The sequence below is a fragment of the Sander vitreus genome, chromosome 4, assembly GCF_031162955.1.
Source record: "Sander vitreus isolate 19-12246 chromosome 4, sanVit1, whole genome shotgun sequence".
NCBI classification, from domain to species: domain Eukaryota; kingdom Metazoa; phylum Chordata; class Actinopteri; order Perciformes; family Percidae; genus Sander; species Sander vitreus.
Genome location: NC_135858.1, coordinates 12248398 through 12261418, shown reverse-complemented (window position 1 = coordinate 12261418; position 13021 = coordinate 12248398). Strand labels below are relative to the sequence as shown.

General features: G+C 40.0%; 1 protein-coding gene across 3 annotated transcripts in view; it reads right to left on the bottom strand.

The window, feature by feature from the left end:
• Positions 1-13021, bottom strand: part of LOC144516752 (low-density lipoprotein receptor-related protein 1-like) — a 90996-nt gene that overhangs the window by 44743 nt on the left and 33232 nt on the right. For all 3 annotated transcript variants that reach the window (XM_078248333.1, XM_078248335.1, XM_078248334.1), the window contains exons 7-11: positions 5943-6105; positions 4491-4713; positions 2439-2628; positions 2152-2295; positions 398-634 (exon numbers count right to left, since the gene is read on the bottom strand). In XM_078248333.1, coding sequence (XP_078104459.1) covers positions 398-634; positions 2152-2295; positions 2439-2628; positions 4491-4713; positions 5943-6105 — 957 coding nt within the window. The remainder of the gene's footprint in view (positions 1-397; positions 635-2151; positions 2296-2438; positions 2629-4490; positions 4714-5942; positions 6106-13021) is intronic.

Genomic DNA, 13021 nt, shown 5'->3' with positions numbered 1-13021 from the left:
ATATGTTTGTGTTAACATAATTCTGAGCTTGTAAAATCATTTTAAAGCCTATGATTGTTTATCACCCCTTGTAAACCTGTGTACAAACTCATGCATGTATTTATGGGCCAGTTTTGGCTCTGCTTTTACAGCCAAAACCTGGGCAAGAATTCATACTTATAACTTGTGTGTGCATGTGTAACCTCTGTGTCACCTGGTAAAAAAAATAATTTACACAATCTAAAGAAGTTTGTACAACTATTTTCTACACAAACTTAAATTTCTCATGCAGAGTTTTTTTTCATGTTTACTAGATTTCTGAAAACCATTGCACAAGTTTAAACTTGCACTGACTCTTATTTTAGCCCTTATCTGAACATCATTTTTGTTTTTCTCAAATGAGCTGTCATTACGCTACCTTCCTTCACAATGGTATCCCTCTCTGTTCCATCAATCTTCTGTCGGCCGATGATGTAGCTGGTGGCGTCGGCAAAGTAAATGAACTCGCTCTCAGCGTGAAAGTCCAGAGCTCTGGGGTTCATCAGATTCTCTATGGGGATCATGTACTCATCAGGCACCTTGGCATTCATATCCATGCCCCTGATGACCCCTGGGCGACCTTTACCATAGACCAGGAAAAGCTCATGCTCAGGTTCTGTAGCAAAACAGGAAGACAAAGGACGTGATGCCAAGACCTGAATTTATATGTACACATCTAAACAGAGGCAGTTAACACTAAACTTCTTTCACCCTTTCACCCATGTCCTGTTGACAAATAATCAAATAATTAGATGCTGACTCATTTTTTTCCCAACAAATAATGTGAATTGATTAAACAAGTCAATAACATGCAAGATCGGCAAAAGCCTTAAACGAAAATTAAGTGATTTTCAATTGAGATGCAGAGAGAGATGAGGAGGAGGTTGCCTTTACTTAAATTAATGGTGTCATTTTCAAGTACAGTCTATTCTCAGGAGGCAGATCAATATAATGTTATTATTGGTTGATAGAATATTAAAAGCCTTCTCTGAACAAGCTGAATCAGGCTGACAGCTTTATGGGACGGTCAGCAGAGAGCTAGAGAGCCAGACTTAGTTATGTGTTGCTCAGCTACTTTGTTCATAGCTCTTTCCCAGTCTGTAGCCCAGGGGAGAATTGCAGCCCTGATCCAACCTTGGCAAGACTTTGCCTTTAGGTCTACAGAGCTGAATCCCTGTGGCTCCTGAGTTTAATACTTAAAGTTCTGCTGGGAGCATGCACACATTTATGCTGAATCTGCAGTATGCTACAGTGCAGTGGTCCCCCTCCCCCCCACACACACACACTGACACGACCCGCCATGTCCCAAATGTGCTCATTTGAATTTATTTTTAAACTAGATGTCATTTAATATTTTGATTTATAGATAAAGAAAATATTGTTACAATAATGTTTTCATACAACTGAACTCTCAATGTTGAGGTCAGTTTAATCACATTTTAATTGTACTAATCTTTGAGTAGCAAGAGCTGGATATTTCATCCATTCATCCATTACTATTAGCTTATTATTACTGTACTATAACTGTTTAACCATTACTTTTAGATAACCACTACGTATCTATTTTAACAATTTATATTGGGCTACTTTGAGCTAATATATTAATAATTAGCTAATAGTTCTTCTTATCTATTACTTTTAGCTTTGAACTATATTTTATTATTTATAGTTAGCTGTCAGTTTCAACCTTTTACTTCTTTTAGTACTTTTAACTAAGTTAGCTAAGCTAACTGTTTAGACCTTTCTGCTTGCTTGCTTTTTGCTTGCTTACCGACATTTCCTTCCCAAATATAAAAGTGTTAACTAGTTTCAGCTGTGTTATAGCCTACCCAATTTTTACATATATTTCTTTTTTTTTTAAATGAAATTGTTCTATTATTTATTTTTTTTAAATTACTTGAGCTAGTTAGTCAACAATCTTTCCACATACCCTCAGCCAACTGCAGAAGTACCCCCTGAGGTACAAGTGCCTGTTGTTCAGAAAAACTGGTACAGTGGATGTTTGAAAGAGTCTTTTGACAGGTAACAGCTATCTCACAGTGCCTACTGGAGTTTCTTTGTACGTAGATCATTTGTTGACTTGCAGCTGCTGAACCGTAATCATTGTTTAATTAAACTTATAGTCCTACTCACTTTTGCAGGACTTGCCATCACTGCCCAGGCTAAATCCAGAGCGACAGCGGCAGGTCCGGGTCTTGTGGCCATTGCCCAGCAGGCAGATGTCCGAGCAGCCTCCAGCCTTCCTAAACTGGTCCACCTCACATGCATGGCTACGTACTGGACACCAAGAAGGTGGAACATAAAGTCACTAAACCAGAAGCATCAATACAGTATTCAGATGTGCATGACATATGAAAGTGTGTGTGTATGCGTGCGTGCGTGTGTGTGTGTGTGTGTGTGTGTGTGTGTGTGTGTTCTACCTGGAGGCTGGCGTCTCTGGTGGTAGACGTGCAGCGCTCCTCCCTTGTCCACCCTGGTCACTACTTGGTAGTCTGTGCTGTTGAAGCGGTTGACCCTGATCACACTGGTTTTAGGCTGCATGTTAGCGTTGTCTGAGTTGGTGGCATACAGGTAGTTTTCAAACACAGTCAGCCCGTACAAGTGCTCGATCTTGAAGAGAGAATATAAAAAGTGGGGAGATGATGGGAAGGTTGAGGGACAGAGTAAATGAGAGGGAGATGATATTGATTCCAATGTACTCAAAATCCCAGTTTCACATTTTTTGAGTGCCTTACTGAACTTACTTATTATGTAACTATACATATAGTCTGGTTAAGAACTTAGTTTTCCATAAATGAACTTTTACTGACAGTCACAAAGTCACTGCTGCTCATCATGATCATAAGATAGATACTGTTAGTGCTTGCAAAGAGTTTTACATGATCTGAGGAAGGATGTGTAGGCAAAAATACATCAGTTTTGTGTACAAGTGTAAACTAACAAAGTCTGGTGCAAATTCAATAGTTTGCCATTGATTTTTTCACTTTGGATGTGCAAACTCAAGTGATGCCCCCTCCATCTTCACCTTCATACAGTATCTTGTCTTTATGCAAGCAACAATATATGATCATGTGCCCTAATATTTGAAAACAATGGACCATGATTCAATGTGAAGTGGCATTTTACTATTGTGCTACCATGACAACTTACCACAAAAACAAGATAGGCTGTGTTTTCAAATTATCCTCCATGTTTTAAAGATTTTATTTAGTCATTATTTCTCCATGGTTAGTTTTATTTTACAAGTGAGTGTTAACTGGTAATGTAGCATGAAGTAGAGGTGTTGTTTCCATTGTTACTTTTAGATGAATGAACCATGTGTTCTGATGTAGAGCGATCGCTGGTTAAACCGTTTACTCTCTTTTTGAGGTGTTACAAAGTGGTATTATAAAGTGATGAAGTGTTTAGAAGCAGCGCCTAAGAGGAACCAGGAAAGCATCCACTGCTCACAATAGACAAAACTCAAGAACAAACTAGCTTCAATCAGGAGGGAAAGCAAGTCAAGAACTGGTCTGGGCAAACCTCCAGTGACTCAGTGTCCCAAGTGTCAGCAGCACCATACAACCTGAAACACCATTGAGGTCTATCTAGGGCTACCTATTAGTATCAGACTGTAAGGCAACATGATGGTGCACTATGTCACCTTTACTCACAGATCTAGCCAAGACAAACAGGACCAATGCCAACCATGAAGAAAAACAAAAGTTGCACTACTTGATTTCACACACTTCAGGTTCCAAGTTGCTGTGACTATCCACAGCTAAAGGATCTCAATTAGCAGGCATGGGACAATATGTCTCTAATCACGACCCCATGCATCTTGATTTGAACTTTTTTAAAACTGTATTTTTACACAAAAGAGTTTCATATGCAGCTTTAAGAGAGCATGTCCGGCCTTCATAAACACACACACTCTTGATAAAACAGCCCAAACTCAACATCATCATTTACACACTTCCTTTTAACCTTTTCCTGACGGATGTGCATGCACCAATGCCCTATCACAGGTGAACACACACAAAGCAAGAGATGGTGGATTGTGTGTGTGTGTGTGTGTGTGTGTGTGTGTGTGTGTGTGTGTGTGTGTGTGCCCTTAAGCTCTGTGGTTAAATGAAAGTCATTACTTCTCCACAGATCACAGTAAAAGGCATGGTAACGGGTTTAAGGGCCACTGTGCTTCATCAGCGCTGCAACATCAACAGCCTCAGCATTAGAAACTATTAATCAGCTGCTTTATGAAAAGGCAAATGTCCACTGACGCCTCTCTGCTCATAACTCACTGGGCAAGAACACATTACAGGAGTGCACAGGAGAAACATAAGGTGTGTTATAGATATACAGTATAGGGAACTCTAAAGCACACAAGAGTTTTTAGAGCATTATGAATAGCATACAGCTAAGGATGGCTAATTTAAGGGAGATTATCTTCCTGCTAATTGATGATAATGGGAGTGTGGTGCAGCTGTTCTCACCAGCAGGCCTTGGATGATGGTGTGCCGGTTCTTGCCTTCATAGTCCACCACCTCAATGTAATCGAGGTAGGCATCAGCCCAGTACACCAGCCTGCTGACCAGATCCAGTGTTATGCCGTGGGGAAATACAATCTTACTGTCCACAAGCTTGGTTCGGTTCTGGCCATCCATGTCGCATCGCTCCACCTTCGGAATCTGACCGTAGTCTGTGAAGAACACCTTCCTGTGGAAACAAAGGATCAGACTTGATTGAGGACAGATGGATGAATAGATCAATTAAATTGGAAAACAGTTTTATTTTCAGCTCATCTGACTTTGTTAGAAGTGATTTATTGCCCTTATTTCTATCACAGAGAAACATTCCAAATAGCAGACAGAAAGCAAGATTCATTGTTTAAGTCATTTTTTTCAAAGAATAATGTTGAATATTTGCTTATTATCTTTAGGTTTTGGACTGTTGGTTGGACAAAACAAGATGTCTGAAGTCCTCAACTTAGATTCAGTAGCTCTCCTACAGTATACCATTTTCAAGAACTTGGAGTTTATTTCTAAATATTTGTAGTTTTATAGGCTAGCAATATTGTGAAGGAACACATATCTACTATAAACCCAATTTAGAACCAAACACAAACAGTATGAGAGCAGAACAGAGCTCAGTCTTTCACTGCTGCCAAAACTAAAATAGTGACTTATTTAAAGCTTCAAATAACAAATCATGCCCACAGTCCATGTAAATGTGATAGCAAGCAACATATTGTGCAAAACACATTTCACATATTTCCCTTCATCAAACATCTTAAAATTTCCCTTACGAACCTAAACCTCAGAAAATCCTGTCATAGTGGAGTAATAGTAGAAATATAATGTTGTTTAAATTAACAGCACAAAAAGGATGATTTTTGCTGTTATATTGTTGTTAGTGTTGTTTTTCTTCCCACTCTAACGACACTACAGACCACAACAACAAACAAAAACAGCTACAGTGAATCTACCTGACCTTGTTACTGGAGGAACCAATTAACCAACCAAAAAGGAAAATTGCGTGGGACGAAAACGATGCACATACACACGTGCTCACATTTGTGCTCGTAATTTTTTCCAACACGCACAGGCTCTCAGACACTCACACAAGAACGCACCACAGATATGCACACACTTTCTGGAATTCAGTTGGAAAGTCTGGTCATAAACAAATGAGCTGAAAAAAAAACATGCTTTTACACTCAAAACCCTATACAGTCAATGTACCACAGTGCAAGCAAAACATCTGCATTCAATTACTCCAATGTCCAAACTTCCATTTATCCTCCCCCCCCCGCATTTCAACTCATTTTAAAGTCGGGTAACAACAACAGATGACAGAAGTCGGGCTCCAGTTGTTCTCAGAGGATTATTATGAGTTTGCATGGTGTGTGTTTACACATAAAACAGAAAGTAAGAGATCAAACTGACCCCATGGTGGGGTCCAGTGCAATGCCTTTAGGATTATACAGCTCCTGGTCCAGGAGAGTGACACATGTCTGCCCATCCTTGTCACACACAAAGATCCTGTCGTCCACGTCATCCACAAAGTAGAAGTTTCCGGTGAGCCAGTCGATGGCCATCTGCTCCACATCTGGACAGAGAAAGGGTCAAAGGGTAAGGAGGGGGTAAGATGGGACACGGGAGGTGCAGGGGGAGGCAAAAACACTGTTTTCAGTACTTGAATTGATTCATTTTGATTTGATTTTGGTATAGAGCTCGAGCGTGTGTTGTTGTACATACTTGTAGCAGATGGGTTAGAGGTTTGACTCATAGTCATATGATGAAATTAGTCAGCAATACTGTGTAGCAACTACTTCAACAGATCTCTCCCTCTCTCTGCAACACTCACACACACGTTCACACGGTTTGGACTTAGGGCATTTTTCTTGACTGACAAACGAGAGGACAGCCAATTGCAGTTAGCAAGTGGATAGGTAATGTGTCTGTCATTCAAAGTCACTCAGACAGACATATGAGACAGTTTTTTTTTGTTGCTTCGAGGAGTGCGATGTTGGCGTAGCTGTAGCTAAGTGATGCCGGGCGTGCGGTTTCTGGTACGTTTATTTTCCCGAGGCTCAGCTCACAGGGACGACCAGTGCCCCATCCGACGATGAAAACCAAACACCTAGACACATACACATGGCCACACACACACACACACACACACACACACACACACACACGTTATGGAACATTTACAGGAAAAAAAACTGGAATACCTCTGCTCTATCCAAACTGCCCCGAATGTGGTTCAGGACCACATAGGGAAGGACTGAGAGAGGAGAAAAATAACATGAGACACTAATATACCCTTCTCCTGGTTCCCTCATTCCCTCCTCTTCCTTCCTCTCCTCAAACACCAGCTCAGCCACACTAACTCCGAGCCAAGGATCAGAGAAAGAAAGCTATTGTTAAAGCTAAAGGAAAGGAGATGTGAGGATATTAAAGGTCCAGAATGATCTATTTACTGTAGTGAGTGGTGGAAAGTACATTTACTCAAGGACTGTACTTTACTTTTCTATTTTATGCAACTTCATACTGGTACAGTACACCACTACATTTCAGAGGTTAATGTTGTACTTTTTGCAACACATTTATTCAGTTACTAGTTACTTTGCAAACTAAGATTTAAGGGACCGTTCGGTATTTATGGAATGGACCACTGGAGGAAAATAGGGGAGGGTCATGTCTTTTTATTCTTTGCTGAGGGGAGGGTCATCCAACATTTTTCAGTCCAGAGGGGGGGGTCACCCAACTTTTGTATTCATGAAACAGCAACATTTCAAAGTAGCTTGTTTGGTGCATATTTTTTCATGTAGCTCTTAGTCTCGGCCCTCCTTCTCTACCAGATGGGTCTGACCCATGAGTTTGCTGGGGGGCAGGGGGCGCTGCCCCCCTGGTGGCTGAAACAAATAATTGCATTGTTTAAAAAATGAGTGGAATAATTACGTCTGACATGATCAGATATTTTATAAATATCTTAAATAACACAAAACAACTAACTGGTGGTGGGTAATACATCTGATTTCATATACTGCTTTAATAAAAAAAAAGTATTTCCTGGCTGACGATGGGAGCAGCAGGATGCAAAAAACGAAAATTACTGTTGCACTATGTCTGGACATCTTACCGTGCCAAGGTTGCAATAAAGGTTTCCTAAATGCCACATTTGATGTCAGCTTACTAATTGATTGCGGATTTTGTGTAGCTTTAGACTTTTATACGTTTATTCCACTTTGTTTAAACGGCGAAGTGGAGGAAGCCTAGTGACGAGTCCATAGCAACCAGTTTGTATGTTGAATGTTACCCAGAGTGCCTTGCTGAATAGTCTCAATATTTTATTGTTTTATTTCATGTGAATACTAGTTTACTAGAGGAGTAACTTAGTATTTGAAGTAATGCAGTAATGCAGGAAGTGTGCATTTAGTTTCCATACTTATTGTATCATATATATATATATATATATATATATAATTAGCATATAAAATATCATGCATTGCTATATAAAATATTAAACTACCAGTATAACAAAAAAAACTTATATAAAATAGTAAAAATGTGCTCCACCTATGCAAGCTATAACATTAAAATGTGGCTAATACAATGCTTCAGTAATAATAATAACAATAAATAATAATATTAATTATCTAATAATATATGATAACATGACAGTGACAGAGGGCATTTTCCCTGAATAGTTAGTACTTTTGAAAATAATGCAATGGATCCGCAAAAACAGAATTTCTTTGGACACTTGGGGGCAGCAGAAATAAACTTTGAACACAACACTTACATATTATCACCTTTTAAGTTGATAAGTTGTTGTTAGCAAGCTCTCAGTTTTCACATTCCTCTGATATTGGTTAACATTAGCATTCATTTGACATTGTGTTACAGTCCTTCCTGATAAATGTAAGTCTAATATCTCATTTTAGCTGTTTTTGCTTTTTACAAAAAAGGCAAATATTCAGATTTAGCTGCTACATTACAGCACTACTCCACTACAGTATATTCACCTAGCTAGCAAGTCGCTAATTTTGTCTGTCTGCCTTTTAATGCTGTGCAGGTAGCGTACAGTTCTTTTTTTTTTAAGATTTTTTTTTTGGGCTTTTCTGCCTTTAATGGATAGGACAGCTAGGTGAAAAAGGGGAGAGAGAGGGGGAAGACATGCAGGAAATCGTCACAGGTCGGACTCGAACCCTTGACCTCTGCATCAAGGCATAAACCTCCATGTATATGTGCGCCTGCTCTACCAACTGTGCCAACCCAGCGACGCATACAGTTGGTTTTTAAAGCTTTTCCTCTAAAAACAAATAGCTAGGTAGCCTAGTAGTTAAGATGCATACCATGATTATTTGAACAAAACAGTGTAGTTGAAACAAAAGAGTAAAGTTATGACTGAAAAAAAACAATAAGCTGAAAGATGCTAAATTGCTCCAAGAAGCTGAGAAAAAAAATGTAGTCGGTGATAATAATCAGTATTCATGTAATCCATTGCTAATATAAAAATATTGATTATAGCCGCTTTAAGTGCCATTTTGAAGATGATATGAAGACTTTAACTTGTAATTTAATATTTCTACATTGTGGTTTTGCTACTTTTAACAAAGCATCTGAATATTTCTTCCAGCAGCTGACTGTCACATCTATAAATATTAATAATATTTAATTAATAATATCTTAACATAGGGAATGAAAACTATACGTATGCATGACTAGAGAAAGAGTGGGGAGGGGGGCTTCACAAACCACAGGACTTGTATTTACACAGCTGCCAAAAGCTCTGCTCTCCACAGAACTATCCCCACACACCGACTCACACGTACACAAACAACTCAGATATAGGGCTAGTCTTGCTGCAGGAGTCCTTGGTCATGCAGTGCTCAGTGCTAAGGGTGGAGGTCTAATATGGTGGTTTGTTTACCAGGGTGAGCAGGCCACTGTGATGATTTAGAGAAGACCAGAGGGTCGATGTCTCCAACCAGGAATGAAAAGCTTGAGTGGGGGAAACGACAAAGCAGATTCCTTTCGCATAGGAGTGCAATAAAAGTGTGAAAATAGTGAAAGCTTACCAGCTCCACACCAATAAATCTGACTTGAATTTCAGAGGAGCCCTCTGTCTTTCTGAAGAGCCTGGATTGCAAAGGGAAGGAACTGCAACATTTTTTTTTTAAACATAACAAGGCCACAGACTTCTATACAATTGAACTATTAAGTTCTTTTTCGGGATATAAGATAAACTGGAGCATAAGTGAACTGATGCCTGTGCGTCGTGGAGACCCAGATGTGCTCGAACAGATTCCATTCAAATTGGTAAAATTCACATATTTTGGGGTAGAGATGACAGAGAAGTGTACATCCCTATTTTAAGCTAACTTTATGGCTACATACTGTAAATCAAGTTTAGGACCAAATAACAGTTTTAACACCCCCAAATTCCTTGATAGGTAGAATAAATGCAGGTAAGATGATCCGTCTCCCTCAATTGTTATATCTCTTTCAAAACTTATTTTTATCCACTTTATTAAAACTAGATTCTGGATTCTATAACTAATTTCATTTATCTGGAACTATAAATCCCATAGGATTACGAGATGTCATGTGTACAAGTGTAGGGCGTGTGGGTTGCTGGCCCTACCAGATTCCATGTGCTTTTATTGGGTGCGGCGATCATTCGCTGTGTCGCCTACTGGCTGGATGAGACAGTTGTGCTCGACGGCTGGCTGAATAAGGAGAGAGAAGACTGTCTACCCTACTCGCTTGGTGCTATCGTAATGTCTCCCATTCCAAAAATCATGTTTTAATCACAATTAGATTATTCATCGTACTATTCAGATCTGGAGACAAGTAGCAAAACAGTTTAAGCTTAGAGCTCTATCTTTTACACTGCCAATATCGCCACATCTGTCATTTACTCCAACAATGGATGCTCCATCCATTGTTTGATCAATGGAAGGAATTATAGCTGTATAGCTTTGGGTATTCATACATTCAGGTTATGTTTGCATCATTTGGGCAGCTTCAGGAGAAATATGGGTCGTCAAAGAAAGATTTCTTGCGATACCTCCAGATTAGACACTTTGTGAAGACCCATCTTCATAATTTTGAGAGCGCAACACCTGACAAGCTAGACCAGTGTCTGAGAGACTGTATGGGGGAAAGACCATGCAAGACCATGGCCAAGTAAATGAACTGTATATACATACAGTACATATACATACAATTTGAACATTTGTCAAGCTATCTGATCTGTATGCTTCATAGTGTGTTTTTTTTATTTATTTGTTTGTTTGTCTTTTGTTGTTAAATATCTGAAATGAGTCATAATATCCACTCCACAGAAGTCTGTATTACTGCTGTACACGTGACAAAAAAATATTTAAACATGTTCAAATATTTTGGGTTTGAGTAAAAGTGGAAAACAGATTTTTTATTTTTTTTATGCAGATGGATGCAGAGGAAAGGAAGAAAAAAGTAAGAAGAGAAGAAAGACGACAGAGAAGAGAAGAAAGAGAGCGATATATCTGATTTCCACTAGGGAAACTTGGCCATTGTGCAGCAGCATTTCTGAGGTTTATGGGAATCAGGGGCCGTATTCCCAAAGGTGCTCTTAATTTTTAACACAGAGTTCTCTGTTTAAACACTTCCAGCTGCCCCACAACACAGTGATTCACTGATTAAGCAATGGGTTAACCAAGGAGGGAGAAGATAGGAGATTGTGCAATATTCAAAAAGTTTACTGAAAGACCTGAAAAAATGTCCACCCCCTGCTTTCAGACACCCCCAGCTCTCCATTTTCCTCCACCTTTGCTAAACAGAAATGGCTCCAGCGAAAAGACTTTTCAATCTCCTCCCATTCTCTCCCCTCCTCCTCCTCCATGCATCATCCCCCTATCCCTCCCCTTTGTCTGTTCCCCAGAGGTGGGAAAACAGTCTGGATTCATTAACTGCAGCTCTGTCTGTCTCAAACTATGCTATAAAAAAACACAGCATAATTGAAAAAACAGGACCGGACCCCTTCTTCATCTGTTCCCCACTTTCTCTAAACAACTTGTTTTCTACGTGTTTCCTCGTTCATCTCTCTACTCCCTGTTGGTCTAAGACAAACAACAGCCGAGTGGATGTCGAGATAATGTGTTTAAAGTGTATTGCTAAATGGAGCAATGCTAGGCAGAGTTTTTCTCCAATAACTGTATGTGGGGGAGTACAAGTGAGGGGAATACATCTTCACAGGCACCCACTGCTCGTACTACGCTGCTCACACAGGGGGATCAATAGTGTAGTTATATCAGTGGCATTACTTTTAAAACTGTCACTTTTAAACTGTGATTGAAGCTTTAACAACAACTGCTCATACACCCCAACCCCCCACTTCCCCTCGCCAACCTCCCGCACTCCAAAACACTCCCTCAAGCATCTGGCGAAGGCGTCACAGCAGAAACACACAGGCAGAATGGCAAAAAAAGAAGTGGTTCTGTTAAGATCCAGAAGCAGGAGGGGAAAGAGTGAGTGGATCATTTGAGGGACTAAAGTGTAGACAAAAAAATAAATGAGAGAGAGAGAGAGAGAGAGAGAGAGAGAGAGAGAGAGAGAGAGAGAGTTGAATGTTGAAAGGAGAGAAGATTGAAAATGTGCTGACCGGCTTGCCTTTTAACTGCACATGACCTCTTAAGGAGATTTTAGGCCAGTGTCTGTGCTAAGCAGCATGCTGTGGCTCACTTTGCAGGGGGAGCAGGTACTGTAGCTCTTACAGTACAAGCAGGGAAGGAAGGCTTAGTGACAGCTCTGGGATCAGCCCTCCTGTGCATAGCATGGAGCATGAGCATCTAGAGTACTACTGAATGTTAATCTATCTCAGTTTCAAAGGGAATGTAATAAAAGTGAGAGAGAGAGGGAGATTGAGAGAGCGAGGGGGGGTGGGGGGGGGGTGGAGACACATCTGGACAACTCATCTGTGGCATTCTGAGGTCATGAGTCACTCCAACCACACACACATCCTTTCCTGTAAGTTCACCCCTGCCATTGGTTTCTGCTGGCTCCTTCCATGTTAACTGTAAGCATAAACCTGCTCCTCCTATTCTGTCACACTCACACGCCAGCAGCCTGTCCAAAAGACTGCTATCTGGCAGTCGCTTCAGATTATGGACTGGAACAGACAAAATTCTGCCCTTTGATATTGTGTATTTTTTGCGCTAACCCTAAGTATTTGGGGTCCTCTGGGTGGGAAAAGGATGCAGATTTAGATTTTCCTGACATCATTTGTCTCCATAAATATCCAGGTTTACATTTTTTCCATGTTTTGCGTCATATCCAGCACATGTCTACATCTGAGATTTGGTTTATTCTTCAAAACTGTCACAATTGGAAACAACCAGTACTTTATTTTTTTCGGTTAATTTGTCTCATTAACAATCAAAATACCTTCAAATGGCATCGCTCTTTCTTTAATTTTCTCATTCACATACTGACAGGAAAACAGTAATATTTTTCACTCGGATACAGAAAGT